General features: G+C 42.7%; 1 protein-coding gene across 4 annotated transcripts in view; it reads right to left on the minus strand.

Annotated features, from left to right (window-relative positions):
- vac14 (vac14 homolog (S. cerevisiae)) overlaps positions 1 to 21832 on the minus strand; it is a 320684-nt gene that overhangs the window by 220451 nt on the left and 78401 nt on the right. For all 4 annotated transcript variants that reach the window (XR_007249130.2, XR_007249129.2, XR_007249128.2 and 1 more), the window contains exons 11-12: positions 10978 to 11032; positions 4889 to 5033 (exon numbers count right to left, since the gene is read on the minus strand). Coding sequence is in view for 1 of the 4 variants with exons in the window: in XM_048546809.2 (XP_048402766.1) it covers positions 4889 to 5033; positions 10978 to 11032 (200 nt within the window). In the remaining 3 variants the exon portion in view is untranslated. The remainder of the gene's footprint in view (positions 1 to 4888; positions 5034 to 10977; positions 11033 to 21832) is intronic.

Here is a 21832-nt window from a genome sequence, read left to right on the forward strand (position 1 = left end):
TTCAAGTGTTACGTTAGAGGGTCTGGAAGTCCTCATAATACCTTCTATACAAAGTCAGATCACAGAGCTTATCCGTCAAGAATTCTGATCATTGCTGCACGAGGAATGCCCAAATCAGTTTGAGTAAGGCTGGAAATCAATTGCCCTCTTGAACTAAAACCTATTGATCAGACAAAAAAAAACTCCTTGATCATAGAACAATTAAGCTTTCTAGAGAGATTAACACTGCAACCCATGTAAAACCTATCTTTTAAAGGAGATATGTTGATTATCAGTATTTAAATCACGAAATAAAGCTCCTGCAATATCCCCACTGGTACGTTTACTGTGACTGGCTCACACAGAGCAGAGTGGTTTCAGGTTTGGACTTAGTCAGTTAGTCTTAGCTGAGGTAGTGGTGGGGGCTCTGACTGCACTTCAGTGTTGGTGGGTGAGGAGAGAGAGTGGAGAGTGAAGAGAAAAGTTAGCCCAATTCCAAGTTGAAGTGTTTATTGAACATTAGACAAGGTAATTGAAGGGCACCATGGAGCGGCCATGATATTACTGAATGGTAAAACAGGCTTGAACAACCTCCTTCTGCTCCTAGTTTATATGTACATTTCTATATTGGCAGTGCAGATGCATTGAGCTCGAGTGTCAAGGTTCACACGGGCAGAATAGGGGACACATACAGGTCAAAAATCAGCAGGTCCACGACAAAACGTGAATCATGCTGTTCACTTCATTTGACAGCTCATGTTATTTGTGATAAACAAATTTATCATTTTGCTGCTCCATGTTAAATCCAAGCGGCCTCATAAAGATCGGAACTGTTTTCTGCATTGAGCGCACAGAATCCAGTTTTCCAGCAGATTCGTGAGAACAACTATGTGTATTTTACAGTCTGTTCCACTTGCTCCCCTCCAACTTTTTTTCTAAAGTATGAAACCCATCCCTTTCTAGCTGTCTTCAGATCTGAAGGAGAATCATTTCAGACTCAAATAATTAACATTTTACTGTCTCCACAGGTGCTTCCATCCTTGCTGTCATGTTTCTCCAGTTCTATCATTTTATTCATATATTGTCCTTATATTATCCACACAAACAGGACAAGTTGGCTGGGGCTTCTATAAAACTTTAAACCACTGTTTCGAGTCATTATTTGACCCACAGAGAAGACTGCCTGTCAAAAGGGGAACCAAGCACAATCTGTATAAACTGATCAGATATCACAATGGAAGTCCAGAATCACTGTGGTATATTCTACACTGTGCAAGTATTTGAGGATGTGTGGAGGCACCTTTACACATTCAAAGCCAACATGCATGGGCAGTGTGGTTGCAGGGCCTTTATTTTTAAAACACTTAATACTATTTGCTACATGTCACAAGGGCTCAATGGCTAAACTCAGACTGCTTTTGGTGGCAATGAAAACTGATTTCCTCCTTCTGCGGCTGGCCTCTATAAGCTCATGGCACTTCTAAAACTTTAAGGACAAGGTAGGGGAATATAAAGGAATGTCCTTGTTAGGTTATTGGAGAGAATCTTTACATTTTGCTGATGCTCCTAAAAGCTATATCATAGCACTAAGATCAGTGCAGTGACATATCTACAAATTCAAATCTGCTGCAGCTCTTACACAAAGGCAAAATACTGCAGATGCTGTGCATCAGAAACAGAGAGTTTTGGGAAACCCTACGCAGCATCTACGTAGAGCCATGTTGGACTTGAAACATTCGCTTGGCTTTAGCCAGTTTTGCGTCAGTCTGGTGGAGATTAATGTATGAAGGTTGATCCACAGCGGTGTCTGCTGTCACGACTTGGTTTTGTATGTGATCCCTATTTGCAGAATGACTTGATCTTTGGTTTTTCTAAGCGTTGCCTGTCAGTTACTCACATTACATTCACCAGTTGCCTTTTTGCTGCCATACACCCTAATTATGAAGTCACTGCAGTAATCTAGCTCGAGCACTAGTGGGATTCATTGTTCAGTACTGCCAACCTTCTTGCTCTGCCTCTTGCCCTGAAGGGGTGGAATATTGCCTGGATACAGTGATACATACACTTGTACTCCAGCATCTGGCCAATCCTGCAGCAAAAATGAAGGTGAGCAGGTTCATCCACTTTATCAGGCATTGCAGCATCCCTCATCCATCTCGAGTCTCTTTCAGCAAGGATGACTTGAGAAGAATCTCTCTCTTTGGGGAAAGAGAAGGGGAGTGGGGTTAGCTGGATTGATTGTCGAAAGTCAGCACAGACTCTATGGATAAAATAGCCTCCTTCTGGAGGTGGAAGCATTCCATAATTCTATCACTGACACAAAGTCTTGGAAAGGCCACTCTTCAACCTGCTGCCCTCTTCTCCTCATCTTCACCATCTTAGCTCCTATCACCCATTAATGTTCTTTGCCACACGCACTTCAGCCTCATACAGTACATGATTGGTTGTAGGTTTGCTTTGATCCATGCTGTTTCCACATTTTGGCATGCAACTCGTTTTGTGTTGCCACTTCACCAGGTTGACATCTAATTTTTAGCTATGACTTGGCAAACTCTTCTACAGTTGAACCAGAGTAGATCCTTGTTGATCATGGCAGAGAAGAATATCTCAGGCCGTGAGGTACAGACTGTGGTTGAGTTCAGCTCTGGTGCTGCTGTAGAATGACCGTGCCTCATGGGTGCTCAGTTTGAGCTGCTCAATCCATTTATCTCAGTAGGGATAATGGGCAGGTAACCAAATTGGTAGAATGTGATCACTGGAGTCTCTCAAAGGTGTGTTAGAGCCTCAATTATTCATGCCATTTATTAACAACTTGGATAATGGCACAGAAAATCTCATATCCAAATTTGCTGATGACAGAAAAGTTAGGAGGCACTGTAGACAGTGCACATGCTAATATAAATTAGGCAAGTGGGCAAAGCTGTGGCAGATGGACATTAATGTAAGCAAATGAGAGATAATCCACATTTGGGGAAAAACAGATCAGGATACTTTCTAGGTGTATGGAAGTTAAGCACAGTAGAGGGCCAAGAGACCTGGGGTTTTAAGTGCATAGATTTTTCAAATGCCACAAACAGACGCAGAGAATATTCAGGACAGCTAATGAAATGTTGTCTTTTCTCTCTCAAGAGGGCTGGGGTGTAAGGATGCAGCAATTATGTAAAACCCTGACTAGACCCCATTTGGTGTACTAAGAGCAGATCTGGCACCACACCTTAGGAAGGATATGTTGGCTTTGGTGGGAAGACAAACATATGTTTACAAATTGATACCTGGACTACAGGAGTTAAGTTAGTAGGACAGATTACACCAAATAGGCCTGCTTTCTCTAGAATTTGTAATGTTAAGGGCAATCTGATCGAAGGCTTCAAGACAATAACAAAAGAAGACATGGCAGATAAAGAAAAATTATTTTCATTGGTTGGAGATTCTAGTCTCAAAATAAGGGCCAGACCATTCAAGGGAAAATGTTCAGAAGCACTTCTACACGCAAAGGGTTGCACAGGCTTGGAGGTCTTCTGCAAACAGCAGCAGATAGAGGATCAGTAGCTGATTTTAAATTTGAGATCGATACATTTTTGATTAGTGAAGGTATTAAGGGATATAAGCCAAAGGCAGGTAGAGAGAGTTAGGCCATGGCTCAGCTGTGATCTCTGAGACGCTGAATTAATACTCCTGTTCCTTTGTACAAGTTGCAAGCCTCTTCTGGTTTCTCCAGTCTGAACAGTCCACATTGCATAATTTATTAACAACAGTGTGAAATACTAAAACATTTCTAACCATTGTCAGCCAGCAATGCAGAGTGGATAATCCAGCTAACCCTCCTCCGAAGGCCTCTAACATCATAAATCCTCACGATATCAAGAAACAGCTGAAAGCACTGGATACTGCAAAGGATTTGGGAAGCTAACAGTATTCTGGAAACAGCGATGAAAGTTAGAGCTTGAGCTGCACCCCCAATCAAGGTGTTCTGGTACAGCTACAAAACTGACACCGATCTGACAATGTGGAAAATTTCCAAGGACAAATCCAATGTGGCCAATTACCACCCTCAGTGGAGTCACAATATTAGCAACATGACAAAGTTGTGATGATAGTGCTACAAAGCTACACTTCTTCAGCAATATCCCGCTCATTGATGCTCCACTGGGTTCCCCTAGGACCATTTAGGTCCTGGTCTCATAACAGCCTTTCCAAATATGGACAAAAGAGCCAAACTTCAGAGGTGAATTAGAGTAACTGCTCTTGATTTGACCAACTGCGACATAAAAGGAGCCCTAGTAAAATTGATATCCTGGGAATAGGAGGAAGAGCACTCTGGGATTGCAGTCATACCTGGCACAAAGGAAGGTGGTTATGGCTGTTTAAGGCATTAGTACATCTGCAATCAAGCCCTCAATCATACTTCTGTTATCTCTAAACTTGATTTGAAAACACTTCTGCTCAGACTTGCATTTGTTATGATCCATAAACTTAAGGTCCTCCACAACTGCTGCCTAGTTCTTAGGCTGAGTTTCTCTAGCATTTCCTACTTATATTTCAAGTTTTTAGCTATCGCAATAGTCTGCTTTTAACACTCCAAGATATCTGTACTCATCCAATTATGGGTTTTCGGGAAATTCCAGATTCTGATCACTCAAATGGTGGCTGAGTTGTGAGCCCCCAAGCTTTAGAATTTGCAGTTTAAATTTGTCCATCTCACGTTCCTATTTTAATATGCTTAAGACACTTGACCTAATATTGGCTCATACGACTTGATTTTTGTTGGATGACACCCTGAAAGCAACCTGAGACAGCTGATTAGGTTGAAAATGTTAAAGTAGAGGCAACATAAGGCTTAGCACGCTAAATATGGAACTGCAGAGGGACTAATTAAGAGGCTATGCTGTATTTTACCCGTGGCTCTTACCTTCCTGGGAGTTTTGATATAAAGGTGATACAGCCACTTCAAGACGGCAATTCTTGTCATCATCCCTGTGACTGTGTCATGAAGATGCCGATCAAGCACCAGCACGATTCCATCCAAGTTAAGGGCTTCCTGAGAATGATCGATCCTGCATAAGTAATAAGCAACTTTATCAATGATTATTACTACAAAGGTAAGAGGTGGGTTTAAAAAAAATCCACTGCAAACTACAAGGACTTGTGCCATATCAAACAAAGACTACCTGATAGAAAGCATTACCATGAAAGAAAACTTTAACAAAACTCAGATGGAATGTCCTACTCAAATGGAGTGCAAAGTGATTCAGACTGCACCATACTGAGGAGGGTGATAGCACTGAACTGAATACCACTGCAAGATTACAAAAACGTAGCTGTTTCTGGCTGGAGATTAATAGTTTAAAAATTTATTTCACAAGACATTACCATTGCTGGCCAGGGTAGCATTTCTGACTCACCCTAACTGCCTTTGAGAAGGTGGTGGTGAGCTGTCGCCTTGAACTACTGCAGTCCTCGGGTGGCTCTACAATGCTGAGGGGAAGGGAATTTCAGGATTTTGATGTGGTGACAGTGAAGCAACAGCAATATAGTTCCCAGAACAGACACAGCATGGTTGGACGCCACGTGTAGACGGTAGTATTCCTGTGGGTCTCTCCACTTTCATGTATGGCTGGTGCTGCTTCTGGTGTGCCCTCCTGTACTCAACATTGATCAGGATAAAGTCCCCCAGCTTTATGGTAATAATAGAGCCGGGGATACACTGGGCCATAAGGTTACAGATTGTGGGTCAATATAATTTTACTACCACTGATGACCCATAGCATCTTATGGCTGCTCAAAAGTAAACTGCTAGATCCATTTGAAATCTTAACACACGACATAATGGAGGGTATCTTCAATGCAAAGGTGGGACTGTCTCCCTAAGAACTGTGGAGGTGGTCACCCCTACTGATACTATCATGGACAGATGCAACTGTGGCAGGTACGTTGATGGGGATGCAGTCAAGTGTGTCTTAACCTCTTGTTTCTTCTCTCGCCACCTACTGCAGACTCAGTCCAGCAGCTAGATCCTTCAGGACACAGTCAGTTAGTCTTGATGACTGACACTGAAAAGTCTGTCATTCAGAGCACATTTTGTCTCCAGGTGAATATCAGCGCATCTGCCAAAAAGTGTTCAACATAGCTGATCACTAATTTATCAAAGAATGTGGTAATCAGCAAGAGGTTTCCTTGCACCCTTGATGCCAAGAGACCTCTCAGGGTGTGGAATCAACACTGAGGACCCTCAGGACAACTCCTTCCTGCCACTGTCTCCTCTGGTGTGTCTTTTCTGCCCATCTAGCATGGTGGTGCCTGGGGCAAACTCAAGGAGTCGTATCTTACAAAAAAACATTTGGTCTGTACTTAGGTCAACACTAGGTGATCCACCTAGTTTCATTCTTTGTTGTCTTTTCTGTAGCAGTTTGGTGCAACACAGTGAGCCGTTTCAAAGGCTGTAAAGAATCAATCACCTTGTCGTGAGTGTGGAGTCACCCTGGCATCGCATGTGAGGGTGACAGATTTCCATGTTGAAGAGCATTTAGTGAACCAGATTGGTTTTTATGACAACCGATGATATTTCTCAGCGGCATTATTGAGACCAGCTTCTAAATCCAGACTTTTTTTTGTTAATGGAATTTTGAGGATAGCAAATGTGGTTCCCCTGTTCAAGAAGGGGAGTAGAGACAACCCTGGTCATTATAGACCAGTGAGCCTTACCTCAGTTGTTGGTGAAGTTTTGGAAAAGGTTACAAGGGATAGAATTTATAATCATCTAGAAAAGAATAAATTGATTAGGGATAGTCAGCATGGTTTTGTGAAGGGAAGGTTGTGCCTCACAAACCTTATTGAGTTCTTAGAGAAGGTGACCTAACAGGTAGATGAGAGTAAACCGATTGATGTGGTGTATATGGATTTCAGCAAGGCGTTCGATAAGGTTCCCCACAATAGGCTATTGTACAAAATGCAGAGGAATGGAATTGTAGGAGATATAGCAGTTTGGATCGGAAGTTGGCTTGCTGAAAGAAGACAGAGGGTGGTAGTTGATGGGAAATGTTCATCCTGGAGACCAGTTACTAGTGGTGTATCACAAGGGTCGGTGTTGGGTCTACTGCTGTTTGTCATTTTTATAAATGACCTGGATGAGGATGTAGAAGGATGGGTTAGTAAATTTGCAGACGACACTAAGGTCGGTGGAGTTGTGGATAGTGATGAAGGGTGCTGTAGGTTGCAGAGAGACATAGATAAGCTGCAGGGCTGGGCTGGCAGGCGGCAAATGGAGTTTAATACAGACAAGTGTGAGGTGATGCACTTTGGTAGGAGTAACCAGAAGGCAAAGTACAGGGCTAATGGTAAGATTCTTAGCAGTGTAGATGAGCAGAGAGATCTCGGTGTCCATGTACACAGATCCTTGAAAGTTGCCACCAAGGTTGACAGGGTTGTTAAGGAGGCATACAGTGTTTTAGGTTTTGTTAATAGAGGGATCGAGTTCCAGAACCAAGAGGTTATGCTGCAGCTGTACAAAACTCTGGTGCAGCCACACTTGGAGTAGTGCGTACAGTTCTGGTCACCGCATTATAAAGGAGGATGTGGAAGCTTTGGAAAGGGTGCAGAGGAGATTTACTAGGATGTTGCCTGGTATGGAGGGAAGGTCTTACGAGGAAAGGCTGAGGGACTTGAGGCTGTTTTCATTAGCGAGAAGAAGGTTGAGAGGTGACTTAATTGAGACATATAAAATAATCAAAGGGTTAGATAGGGTGGATAGGGAGAGCCTTTTTCCTAGGATGGTGATGGCGAGCACGAGGGGGCATAGCTTTAAATTGAGGGGTGAAAGATATAGGACAGATGTCAGAGGTAGTTTCTTTACTCAGAGAGTAGTAAGGGAATGGAACGCTTTGCCTGCAACGGTAGTAGATTCGCCAACTTTAGGTACATTTAAGTCGTCATTGGACAAGCATATGGACGTACGTGGAATAGCGTAGGTTTGATGGGCTTGAGATCGGTATGAAAGGTCAGCACAACATCGAGGGCCAAAGGGCCTGTACTGTGCTGTAATGTTCTATGTTCTAAGTTGCCATGTCCCCACAGCATTAGCCTGTGCCTCTGGATTATTAGTCTAAGAAACGGCCATTATAATACCACCATCTTCCCATGAATGCCAACAATGTAAACTATCTGTAGCCAGGATACCAGATCATGCTTTGACAGAACTTCAAACAGAAATTGGGATTAAACTAAGATTCATTCCCAATTCAGCACCCAGTTAATATTTCATCTGTATTAAACAAAGAATTCTCTCCATTCAAAAGAGCATGAATTCAACCTGGATTATAACTAATTTTAATCGGTTTGCCTTGGATGAGGTTAACTTGGGCTGAGTCAGTAGTAAATGAGTGGTTCTGTTTATACACAAACTAGTTAGACCTTTCCCCACACCCTCCCTTCAAGTAGTTTTCATTGTCCTGTGAAATCAGTAGTAGCTTCCCTTCTCAATGACCCAAGTTTCAAAAACTGAGAGGAAGAGAAACCTGGCTTTATAGCCTGTCCCACAGAGGTGTAGTGCCTTATCCATAACCACAAGGAGCTCAGTAATCCTTCAATGCAACAGTCTCTTGTACAGGGCAAAGCAGTAGACCTAAAACCCAGCACGAAATAGTGAGATTGGAGATAGAAATAAAATAAAATTCATTACTTAAAAGCGATAAGACAAGGAGAAATTTGTCACAAGGGGTAAATAGCTTGCTTAGTGTGACAAACGAGGCAAAATAATTAGAAAAGCTCCCAGTGCAATCTGTCAGGGAGGAAAATGAATGATTAAAATGAGAAAAAACAGTGCAAGCCCACACACCACTTCTAGCCTCCTATTCCTTCCCAGGACCCAGTTTCTGACAGTTGACAGCAAAACTTGAGAAGAGCCTCTCCCAGCATTCAGAAGAGCAGGAAGTGAAGGACCCTGAGCCTGCAGACAAATCACAGAGCACCCTCCCTTCATAATGGGGACAGCAAATTTCCGTTCACTGCTTCACCATTCAAAAATGTTTAAACAAGTGATGGGAGGCATTATCTATTGCAATTAACTTTAAGCTTGGGGTTTATATCATCACTATCTTGGGAAGCAATGATCCTTGCCTGATTATTCATCTTTAAAACATTCAATTATTGTCCCTATGAACTGAGATTGAGCTGATTCTGGTCTTAGTCACAAGCACATCCAGTGGCTCAGTCTTGCTGCATGCATCATGACACGGGTTACAGGAAACACAAGAAAACAAACAGCTCATTTAATCTCATTGGCAGCACCGCACTCATAAAAGCGGTGCCTCCACGGCAAAGGTCATCGTCACAGGGGAAATTTATCCTCATAATCAGACAGTTCATCGACATGCCGGGCTACACTCCCTCATTTGTCTGCCATGGCTCAGTGAGCAGCACACTCATTTCCGAGTCAGAGGGTCCCAAGTTCAAATCCTGTTTCTGAGACTTACACAATCCAGGATGGCACTCTGGTGTAGCACTGAACCAGTGCGCAACTGCTAATAGTGCCATGTTTCAGGTGACATAGATATTAAACCCTATTTGCCCTCTAAGATGGACATAAAATAGCTCATGGCATTACTTTACGAAATAGGAAGCTCACCCCACTACTTAGGCCAATCGTGACCCCTGAACTATTGTCATAAAACACTGCCGTATGTTGCACATTCACTATTCATCCTAATGTGACTGTTTATGGATGCTTCTTGTGTGCAAACTAGTTGCCGTGTTTTTGGCATTACAACAGTCAAAGGTACCCTGGTGGCTGTAAAGTGCTTTGAAGCATCCTGATGTTAAGAGTGCTTTACAAATGTAAATTTTTCTCTCTTCAACCTATTTTACTGGGACATTCATCCAAAGAGAACAGAGGTGCTCCTTTACTTAGTACGTGCCCTGTGCAACCAACATTGGTAATCCCATGACAAATCTGTTTGATTCACTCCAGACAATCAACTGGGGACTGCTAACTTTACCTAAACCTGTGGACTAACCAGTGGCTGAGAGGGCTGCATGTGGGTCACACTCGTACATTGTAAAAAGGATCGTGTTATCCAATTAGAGAAAGCAGTCTATGGGGTCTGGAACTGTTCACTAGGATTGAGAAGGGTGAACATGCTGCTGAGTATTTTCAGTTCAGATAAATTCAGGCCACACGTTGGCTTAAAACAAAGACTGTTGAGTGGATGATTTATAGAGGTGTACGAGCGATACAAGACAGTTTGGAACTTACAAGTTTAAATCTTAGAGCAGAGACTTGAGTGAATTATATTTAAATTGCACTATGTTCCCAGTGCTAGTGGACAGGAACTACAATGAATAAACCTCTGTCGAGAAGGCAGGTTAGAATTCTCCACCAACATTAAAACAGAGGATATGTGGAACAGATTTCTACTTAAACATAACAAGACATTGTATTAAATTTCTCATGTATTCACGAGAGAAATACTTGTTGAGTGCAGAATTGAAGATATGCAGAACATAGATGCTGAGGTGGTTGATGCTCTCAAAGACTTGTAGCTCTAGAGGAGACGAGGGGCGAGGCTGGGGAGTGAAGTGGGCATGGTCAACTACCTAATGGACGCATTCAGTGCTGCAAAAACCACAATACATCTGAACATAACACGCCAATACGAAGGAGTTACTGAATCACTTGGATAGGTAGACATCGACGGAAGCCAACATCGGTTCAGACCAGGCATCACAGCAGAGGTCGGTATCAAGCCAAACTGGGAATCACAATGGAGGTTGATATCAATACAAGACGGGGATCACAGTGAAGACCAATAATCAGCCCAGACTGGTATCATAATGGAGATCAATATGAGCCCAAATTGGGGATCATCACAGAAGCCAATAATCGGCTCAAACCGAGGATTGAAGTCAACGCTTCATCTTTTTGCACTACTCAATAAAACACCATGCTGCATGATTAGCCACTAACAGCAGTTCTATAGAAGGAGTGAGATGATCTCAGGTACTCACGTGACAGACTCGCCAGTGTGGTTGCTGGTGTTCAAGTCCTGGGATGTGTTTGACTCTGAAAGGGGAAGAAACAGACTTTAAATTTCCTTCTCTGCATAAATTGCAGTTAAACATCTGCAGCGCCACCACTCACCTTAGCTGTGTTTTTTTTAAACCACCCCTGCTAGCGTCTTTCAGCCACACACAGTGAGGCAATGCCACTTGAATTTAGAGTGTACCATTACAGGTGAGCACAGCCCTACTGATAAAACATACTGGTTGAAATCAGCATGTCGTTCTAAACGCTGTTAACTGTATTCTTTATAGGGAGTTGGACAGTCTGAGGGGATAGGAGCCATCAAACAAGTGTCAGAAATGTCTATGCTGCACATTAGAAAAATTGTGAAAGCCTTGGAGCATGTACAGGAGATTTTGTTATAAAGCGGTGGTTGACACCCCCTCCCACCTCAAGAACTGAAACACCCTAAAGCAGAGCATCATGCCTTATAATCTGTAAAGGGATTGTGAAAAAAGTGGTGCAGCCTGCCTTTCAGCAACTTCTAGTGGTTAAATAAAATAAATCCATGACACTCACTTTAACGTCAACAAGTAACTATTTATCTAACTAACAATGAACAAAGTAACTAAACTATTAACAAACCAAATAAATCTCTAACTACCAACTATTCCTGAATAAGGCAAGATTCTAATGGTATGCTGTTCCAATAAATACAAGTCCCACATATAATGTGAAAACAGTTAGTCTCTCAAAAATAACTAGGTTACGTTTCTTCCAGAATGTTCTGTGCCTTCTGTCGATTTTTCTGTCAGGTACATTATCTAGTTGTGCCATTGGTACCAATGTCGTTTAGATGGTGCTTTCTCTCAGTCACAGAGGAGGCTGAGAGAGAGCCAGCGATTTTGTCGCAAGCTGAGGGCTGTTCACTCTGGCAGATGATAGTTAGCTTTAGGGTCCTTGTCTAACTGCATCGTTCTTTTATACCTTTGATGACATATCAATATTTCTTACACTAGGATTAGTTCTATGTTGTCAACACCACCATACTTTAAATTTAATTGGTTTTTGGTATCTAAGTGTCTGGTTCAAATTGATTAGCTAAATTAAAAAACAACTTGACTTGGCAAAAGCTGCTGCTTGGCCTGCTAACTGTACGGCCTTCTGACATGAACATTTCAATTCAGGTGCTCTGTGTTCTTGCAAATTTTCAAACTACTGCTCATGGACATCCATTTAAAATCTCTAAGCAGAGGAAAAAGTGTGTGATCTTTTAAAGGGACCACGCAATGCTTTCCCAAGTATTTTACAAACACCAAATTCCAACTTCCTCCCTCCCGATCCACATGTACTCTACCCAACTTCACAAGTTTCCAAACGGTTCCAGGACTGAGGGAAGCTCTGGACACACTGGAAAACCAGGAGATATTCTTCTTATGGCATGAAGGTTAGAGAAGAAATAATTAAGGCTTTCTAGTAGTTAAGTGATCAATATTTATTCTTCTTTATTATTTTGTAGACATCTCTGGCAAGATCAGCATTTGTTCCCTGCCCTTAATTCCCTTTGAACTAATTGTCTTGCTTGGTCATTTTGGTGGGCAGTTGAGAGTAACCCAAAAATATTGAGGGTTTGAAGTCATATGGATGTCAGTTTGGTTAAGGGCAGGCCTATCCAAAAGGATATTTGGGTTTTGTTTTACGGCAATTAATAATAGTTTCATGGTAACCCTGAGACTAGCTCGCAATTCTAGAATTATCAATTGCAGTTAAGTTCCCTTCACAGCCTACACCCAGTAACCAGAATGCACAGATTAAATATATTTGGCAAAAGAATCAGAGGGACAATGATGATCAGGTTTTTGCTGAAGTAGCATCAACACTGACTTCCCAAAACAAAAAAATTACAGATACTTGACAATAAAAAATTTACACCGTTCTATGGAAAAGGAGAATGGAATGAATGAGATCAGAGTTTCATTGGCCCTTTCATTGTTAGATGCTAGGGTGGTATACTGGTAATGTCAGTGCATAGTAACCCAGCAGTCCGGTTTAATGCCTTGGAGAAAGAGATTCAAATTGCAGTATGGCAGTCAGCAGGATTAAAACCCAATTAGTACACCAATGCTAGCAGCCAACACAGTCATGGTGGGCTAAACAGCCTCCTTCTATGCACCATGAAACCTTAAACCCCTTTGATCCTACGGCAGCTTAATGAACCTGCATTGGATTTTTCTACCTCCTGTCAGAAATCTATTTATCCCTTTCTGACTGCAAAATGGTTGCTTTTCTTCACACAGAAGCAAGAGTGGCAAGACTTTGTTCCGTGTCCCACCTCAGTCACCAACTAGATATCACTTTGTGCTGATGTGGTGATAAATCCCATGAAATGCCCCTAACAATAGGCTGTGACACCAGCGAGGACTGTGAATGACAGACACCTTTAAAAGGGTCAGCTGCATTCAGCCCAATTTTGAAGTTCAGGCTATCTTCCTTCCTCCCACGTTTCTCACTGTGATCCCAGCCAGGGTCAGCTAACTCAGGCAGGATCTGGAACCTAGTTAACTGGAAACCAGGCAAGGTAGTTACCCAACACACCACTGGGCAAGCTGCTTATTAAGCTCAGATGCCAATGAACTGTGCAAAATTAGAAGGGATAATTGTCAAGGGATATGAGTCATCTATAAGAATCCGAGGCAGCCATTAGCAATTTAATTTCAAAACTGCATTAAGTCATGGAATTACACCAATGTGATTACATGTCACAAGATTTCTTAGAATTAGATTATATTTCAACATTTTAAGCAATGCACATTTGGTTAATTCACACAGTCTACATGAGGTGTGATACAATAATAATTCAGTGGGATTAACCCGCTAAATATCAGTGGTTGATAAAGGACCCTCAGGAATTATGGAGCTAGGTTTACTGTAGACCACGTTCCTTCCCATGGATTGCCACCTTGCTGTAGAGGACAGGCCCTTGATCCCAAGAACAATGTCATCTAAGGTTTTCAACCTTAGAGCCACCTGTGATCAAAAAGGTTGGAGGGGAGGAATCAGAGCAAGCAAGTCCTCAGTGGTGATCCAGGCTAGAGGTACTCGTGATATCAATGACTGCGATGCTGGATGAAGACTGTTGCAGTGGGGAGGTCCCCAGTCATCAAGATTTCCTTGCCCTGGAAACTGGGCTTGCCTACTGTCAAGGACCATGTGTCCGATGTGCTATAATATTCCTGCTTCAAAGAGGTCTTGTCCAAGGTGTCTACCTTCAGAAATCCAAATTGACTCTGCTGGGCAGGCTACATGCTTGGAATCAGCGCTGCAACTGCCAAAGCAAATTTTCTTCGCCCAGCTCAAGGCTTGGATGAGGGGAGGACAAAGGAAATGTATCAAAGACTCCTTGAAGGATTCTCTCAAGAAACGCAACATAGACGTCAACACGTGGAAGACCATCATTCAGAAGAAACCTACCTGGAGGAAACTCCAGTATGAAGATAGATTAGATGGGCAAATAGATTTATTGTTGCCACATGTACTGAGATACAGTAAAAATGTATTTTTGCATGCTGTACAAGAACATCATACGATACAAAGTATGTCAGGGTAGCAGAACAGAATGCAGAATAGTGTTATAGCTGCAGAGAAGGTAAAGAGAGAGAAATCAGAATTAATATTCGAGAGGGCCGATCGAAACACTGATGACAGCAGGGGAAAAAGCTGTTCCTGAATCTGTTGGTATGTGTATTCAAACTTTTGTCTTCTGCTTGACAGAAGAGTGGGGAAGACAGAGTAACTGGGGTTGGAGGGGTCTTTGATTCTGATGGTTGCTTTCCCGAGGCAGTGGGAAGCCTAGATGGAGTCAGTGGATAGCAGGCTCGTTTGTGTGATGGACTGAGCTGTGTTCACAAATCTCCGTGGTTTTGTGGGGGATCTTGTGAAGAGCAGTTGCCATACCATGCTATGATGCATCCGGCCAGGATGCTTTCTGTCATGCATCTATAAAAATTGGTAGTGGTCTTAGTGGACATGCTGAATTTCCTGAGCCTCCTTAGCATTGTTGCGCTTTCTTGACCATTGCATCAATATGGATGGAGCAGGACAGACTGTTGGCAATCATCACTCCCAGAAACTTGACACACTCGAGCCTATTCTTCGAGAACACCCGTTGGCAAGAAGTATGGAGAAAGGAATTTCGATCTCAACACCAAAAACTAATTCCACCCTCTGAAAACTCCTGCCAAATGCATGGTCAGAGACGTAGCTCTAGGCTCAGATCCACAGAACCCATGACCAGTGACACGAAATTCCTGAGATGGACAGTCATACTGGCCAGCGAGTGGTTGTCATTGATGACAGCGAGCCCCAATACCCAAACACTCAAGTTCACTGCCCTACACCGGCTCCCAATCTGGTGCCCGATTGATTTTATAACAGTCTTGTTCCAGTTTTAAAATTCTCTCCTTGACCTTGCCATTCCTATTGTAGTGACCTCCTCCAGCTAAACAATCTCTGGAATATCAAATATCTTGCAATTTTGGACTCAAATTCCTGATGTCCATTGATTCAGCAAAAGGTGCCAGACCACAAACTCAAATTCCCATCTCCCTGCCTCCTTTAAGACCTACCCGCAAACCTTTTCACGTGTCCTGGCATCCCTACGTGTCTTAGGACAGATTTTGTTTGATAATATGCTGACAAAGGACTGCAGAATATTTCACAACTTGAAGGCAGATAAATAAATTCAAATTGGCATTGTAGGGTTGAGGCAAATCACCAGTGGCAAAGAAAGGAAGAAAATTAACTCTGTATCTAACCCTCTCTTGTATCTGTCCTGGGAGAATCTGATGGGGACAGGGTACAGGGAGTTTTTCTGTGTCTAACCCCATGCTGTCCATGTCCTGACAGTATTTGATTGGCTCAGTGGAAAGATTCACTTTCAGTTTTAACGAGTGGATAGAGCATTACTTTATTTGAAGGAATACAGGGAATCTTACTCTATCAAGCCCCTTGCTGTGCCTGTCCTGAGAATATTTAACAGGGACAATGTCAAGAGAGCTTTAATTTCAATTTGAAAGAACAGGGCGTGCTTTACTCTATAACTAATCCCATGCTGCAGCTGCCCTAGGAGTGTTTTTTGAGGACAGTGCAAACAGAGCTTTCCCCTATGTTGTAACTGCCTTGAAAGTGTCTGATAGTACAAAGTGAAGGATGCTTTACTTTATATCTAATCCTGTACTGTACCTGGGTGTGTTTGATGCAAACAGTGTAAAGGGAACTTTACCCTGTGCCTGTATCCAGTGTTGTACTGTCTCTAGATTGTTTGAAGTTTGATGGCCTTTGATCCCAAAATAGTAGCAGCAAGGTAAATGCATGTATTGTTGACACACCCTCCAATAAATGTCAACTAGCCCAAAGCTGCTTCCTGCATCCTATCCGGTATTAAAACCAATTTGCCCATCATCTCCACTTTTAGTCCAAGCTTACATTTGCATCCTCCATTCCAAACCCCTCAATGCCTCTGCCCTCCTGATCTCTAAGCTCTCCTGAGGCCCTACAACCCTGAGATACGCTCCAATCTTGTTTTTATCCTTCAGCACCTTCCCCTACTACTATTGGACATACATTCTAGGTCTTGTGCTCTGGAATTCCCTTTCTAAACTTTCTGCTTTCCCCTCCAGCTTGGAGACCAAACTTCAAACTTCACTCTTTCACTCAGCACTCCTAACAGTGTGGGCCAACACTTACATTTGTTCAAATCAGCTTCTGCTGCACCATGGAAACGTTTCTCAATCAAGAGACTTTATGAATATAGTGTCATATTACTAATACCAGAGCAGCAAATTAAATAAACAACGATGGCTTTTAAATGTTAGACAATAGCACAGTCTGAGTGAAGATGATGTATGACACTTCTTTACTGGAGGTGATAAGAATGCTCACAGTTAGAGAGGATGATTGCCCACGGGAATGCTAAAGAAAATTCAAACAGACAATTCCCAGCCAAGACGAAAGAGATTGCAAAACTGCCAGCAACAGTCACCAAGTTTCCAAATGGCACCACCTTTCCTGGTTTGCAGAGTGCATAGTTAAAATTACCACTCGTGCCTCCCTATGATCACAACCTATAGGAAATCATCCTACGGTACAATTATAGACTTAGTCTTTCAAAGTCAAAGCTATACCTGGAGAGAACACTTGAAATAGTTTCATGCTGCTGGCTACAGATCTGTCAGAGATGGATGCAATCTAACACGATAGGTTAAGTATCATCTATCACTGAAGTGAATTAATTGGAGTACGGTGCTTTCCAAGATGTATTGGCACCGATAAACCTAGTGACAGCACAATACAGGAACTAGATTAACTATCATTCTATTAAATTCACAACAGTAATTCCGGGTCACATTTGAAATTTCAAGGATGACAGGCCCGATTGGGCAAAAAGTACAACCTTGTCATTTCTGTTGGCAGGCAACCCTTTTATCCAAACCTAGCGCAACACCTACCATCACACATTACATAAATCTTGACAACTTCTGTCAACAGCATGTTCACAATCTTCAAGTAGGAAGAGAGTTTGTTGGCACGACTGCAAAAGATAAAAGCTGCAGGTATTCACGCTTGCATTCTTTTCAAGCTATTTGGAAGCTTTGGGGCATGTACTTTAGCAAACAAAATCAAAGATCATGGAGGACAGGAAAAAGATTTCAAAGAACTGCAATACAAAGTACATTTCCTCTGCTGCCCCTCAACCCAGAAAAGAGGTCCGACTGAGATTAGAACAAGCCCTCCTGAAATTGTTCTAGTGTCACTAGTCAGACCTAGTGTTGACTACAGAATAGTCCTGAGGTTGTTCCACACAAGAATCTTCCCTCTCGTGATATGGAGAGTAGTATTTTCTACTGATTAGGATCTGGAGCACACTGCTTGAAAATGTGGTGGAAACAGATTCAAGAACGACTTGCACGTGTGCATGAGACAGTTTTCTGAAGGGAGAAATACAGGGCCGGGGGAAAAGGGCTGGGAAGTAGGACTAACCGATTTGTCCTGTGGACAGACAACATGAACACTGGGTCGAAAGGCCACCTTCCAAACTAGGAGCAGGGTAAACCATTCAGTCCCATGGACCTGCTTTGCCATTCATCAAAATTGTGGTTAATTAATAGTAACCTCCACTCTTCATTCCTACAAAACTCCATGGCTAGTTACAAATCTACCTACCTTTGCCTTAAAAATATCCTCAAAAAAAAACACTCATAGGGCAGCTGCAGCATGGGATTAGTACAAACCATTGCCTAGGACACTTCAGATTAGCCTCTCACCCAGACTGTTGACAGCACCAGCTTCTGACTGTCATGACAGTCTCGACTGTAACATTACAGTGCAGCTTCAGCATGAAGGCCACATGTGGTGAGGATGGCCTGAAAAGCAAAGATACCACTACCCAAAATCGTGGATCTATGTTTTATGAATCTGCAGAGAAACAAAATGGCCTAGAATTCAAAGTATCAGAGATTGAGTCATTTCTTCACACTTCCCCCATTCATAGACAGTCCTCCACAAGGTCACCTTGAAGGCTTCCCTTTACGATGGAAAGAGCTCATTACTTGCTTTCCTCCAGGTATTATGGATCTGTTTTAATGGTGAGGTTGCCAGCCCTCAATGTGGGGACTGGAGTAGCAGGCACTCACCCCGACTCCAATTTCCTTCCAAGCCCGAGCCAGAAGGTCATTGGCAGATGCCCATGAGTGGACTTTGTAGCATGGTTCGCTAAGGTGGTGACCCAGGATGGAGAATCCAATTGGCTTTCTCCCCTCTGCACCTTCCCCTATCTGGCTACTACAGAAAGGGAAATTGGAATCCCAAATGCCCCTCTTGTGAGGCTAGCTAAGTACAGCATGCAAAAACTATTGAAGGCGGCATGCTCTGGTCCACACAGCGTGGTTTAATACACAGCTGTCTGGCACAGTACCTGCTGACTCCCTGTTCTCTGAATTTGTGCTGAAGACATTTTACACATTTTCTGTGCTTGAAATTCTCCTAAGCTCGAGAACCGAAAAGGCCAGCCTAAGAAATGGGAAGAGTAAGTAGCTTTAATGTATGTGCTGAGATAATAAAATGTGAGGCTGGATGAACACAGCAGGCCAAGCAGCATCTTGTGTGTGCTCCTGAGATGCTGCTTGGCCTGCTGTGTTCATCCAGCCTCACATTTTATTATCGTGGAATTCTCCAGCATCTGCAGTTCCCATTATCTTTAATGTATGTGCTACTCTGTTTAATTTGATGACAGGTTAATAGTTCACTTAGTCATAGTTGGGGAAATCAGTGCTGCAAATGAAATCGTGTCACCCAGCATCAGCGTCAAGCACAGTAGCTGCTCCTTCACTGATCTAGGAGTCAACCTGCACAGAGGCACCCCCTACTGCACTGATCTGACTGCCATTTCTCACTTGGTTCAATCACGTCATATTTATGAGATAGTAGGATCTGCAGATGCTTAAGAATCTGAGATAACAAGGTGTAGAGCTGGATGAACACAGCAGGCCAAGAGGCAGAGGAGCAGGAAGGCAACGTTTCGGTCAGCCTTCCTGCTCAGCCTGCTGTGTTTATCCAGCTCTACACCTTGTTATCTCATAATATATATGAGAGATACAGGCTGCACTTAATCTGTATACCATCGCTAGATGGTGCAAGTGCGATACAAACATGCAGTATCATTGCAGTCAAATTCCCAAGTGTTGACTCACTGGGATCAAATGTTACAGAATGGCAGAACTGACTCATCAGTGTGCAGTTTTGTTAAACTTACAGCATTCTACTGCCACAACATCCATACAAGAGATGCCCCTCAAATGAATTTAAAAATCACTGACCAAGAAGCGCATTCAGAAACATGGAAACTATGAAGGGTAGGCAATTAGGCCATTCAGCCCTTCGAGCCGGCTCAGCCAATGTGATCATGGCTGATCATCCAACTCAGTCTCCTGTTCTTGCTTTGTCCCCGTATTTTTTTTTATCCCTTTTGCCCGAAGAACTATATCTATATCCATCTGGAAAACATGCAACTGCTTTCTGTGGCCGAGAATTCCATAGGCTCACCACTTTCCAGTTGAAGAAATTTCTTCTCATCTGTTTTAATGGTAACCCCGTGCCCTAAGACTGTGACCCCTGGCCCTGCATTCCCAGTTATTGGAAACATCCTTCTTGCATTTACTCTGCCCAGGCCCGTTAGCACTTGAATAGTTTCTATTGCTACCACACATTTGTCCACATTATATTTCATCTGCCATACATCTGCCCACTCTCACAACTTGTCCAAATCACATCGAAACTTCTCTGCATCCTCCTCACAGCGCACTCTCCCACCCAAACATTCTGTTCTTTGCAAACTTGGAAATATGACATTTAATTCCCTTATCTTTCTTACTTATAAGCAATTGAAGTCCAAGTACCGATTCCTGCTGCACCGTTTGCCACTCAGAAAATGACTTGTTTAATCCTATTTTTTGCTTCCCGTCTGTCAACCATGTCAGTACAGGGGCTTTACGATTTACAGACATGGTCTGATCATAGGGGTGAAATTCTGAAGACCCTGTATACAGTTACTGTACTTACAAGTGGCTCCTTTGTATTGGACTGCAATGTGTTCCAATGTGCACACAAATTAACTTGTGAAAGGACTCAAGAACAGAGCCCATTCACAACCAAGGGATTACCTGTACGCTACCGCCAATCCTGTGCACTTTAATCTTACATGCTAACCTTATTGAAAGCCTTCGTGAAAATCCAGGTGAACCACATCCAATGGCTCCCCATTGCTCTACTAGCTACAGCTGAAAAGTTCTACTGGATTTGTAAAGCATGATTTTCCTTTGTTAAGTCCCTGCTGACTCCGTCCAATCCAGATGTGGAAATGCTATTGATGGACTGGGGTAGATGAAATCGGAAATCACAATACCATGTTACGGTCCAACAGGAACAAAAACAAAGTTGCTGGAAAAGCTCAGCAGGTCTGGCAGCATTTATGAAGGAGAAAACAGAGTTGACCCAGAAAGGGTCACCGGAACTGAAACATGAACTGTTTTCTCCTTCACAGATGCTGGAAGACTGGCTGAGCTTCACCGGCAACTTTGTTTTTGTTCCTGATTTGCAGCATCCGCAGTTCTTTTGGTTTTTATGGTCCAACAGATTTATTTGAAATCACAAGCTTTCTGAGAGCTGCCCCTTTGTCAGGTGAAGTGACATCAGATTTCACCTGGGGAAGGAGCATCACTCCAAAAGCTCATGATTTTAAATAAACCTGTTGGGATTATAGTCTGGTGTTGTGTGACTTCTGATTCTGTCCAATCTTGTCACCATATTCCTAGTGCTCTGGTATTAAACATTGTTATATTGGACTCTGGTATCTTCCCCACTAATGCTGTCAGGGTAACAGCTATAATTCAGTTTTCTCTTTACCTCCTTTTTTTTGAAAGAAATAGTGGGTATATATTTGTAACAAAGCCGACAAACTGTTCCAGAATCTATAGAATCTTGAAAGGTGACCACCGATGCATCTACTATTTCCAGGGCCACTACTTTGAGTATTTGGGGATGTAGATTGATTATCAGGCCTTTCTTAGATTTAAAGACCAAAACAAAAGTTGCTGGAAAAGCTTAGCAGGTCTGGCAGCATCGGCGAACAGAAATTAGTTAACGTTTCGGGTTTGGCAACCCTTCCTCAGAACTAATGGCAGTTAGGAACATGCTTGTTTATGGGCATAAGGTAGGTTGTGGGGAGGGGGGTTAAGGAGTAAACAATAAGTGGCGACAGAAAGAAGAACAGTCGGACAGACAAGGGATTCAATAATGATCTGGCTT

This window comes from Stegostoma tigrinum, chromosome 16 (assembly GCF_030684315.1).
Source record: "Stegostoma tigrinum isolate sSteTig4 chromosome 16, sSteTig4.hap1, whole genome shotgun sequence".
Taxonomy (NCBI): domain Eukaryota; kingdom Metazoa; phylum Chordata; class Chondrichthyes; order Orectolobiformes; family Stegostomatidae; genus Stegostoma; species Stegostoma tigrinum.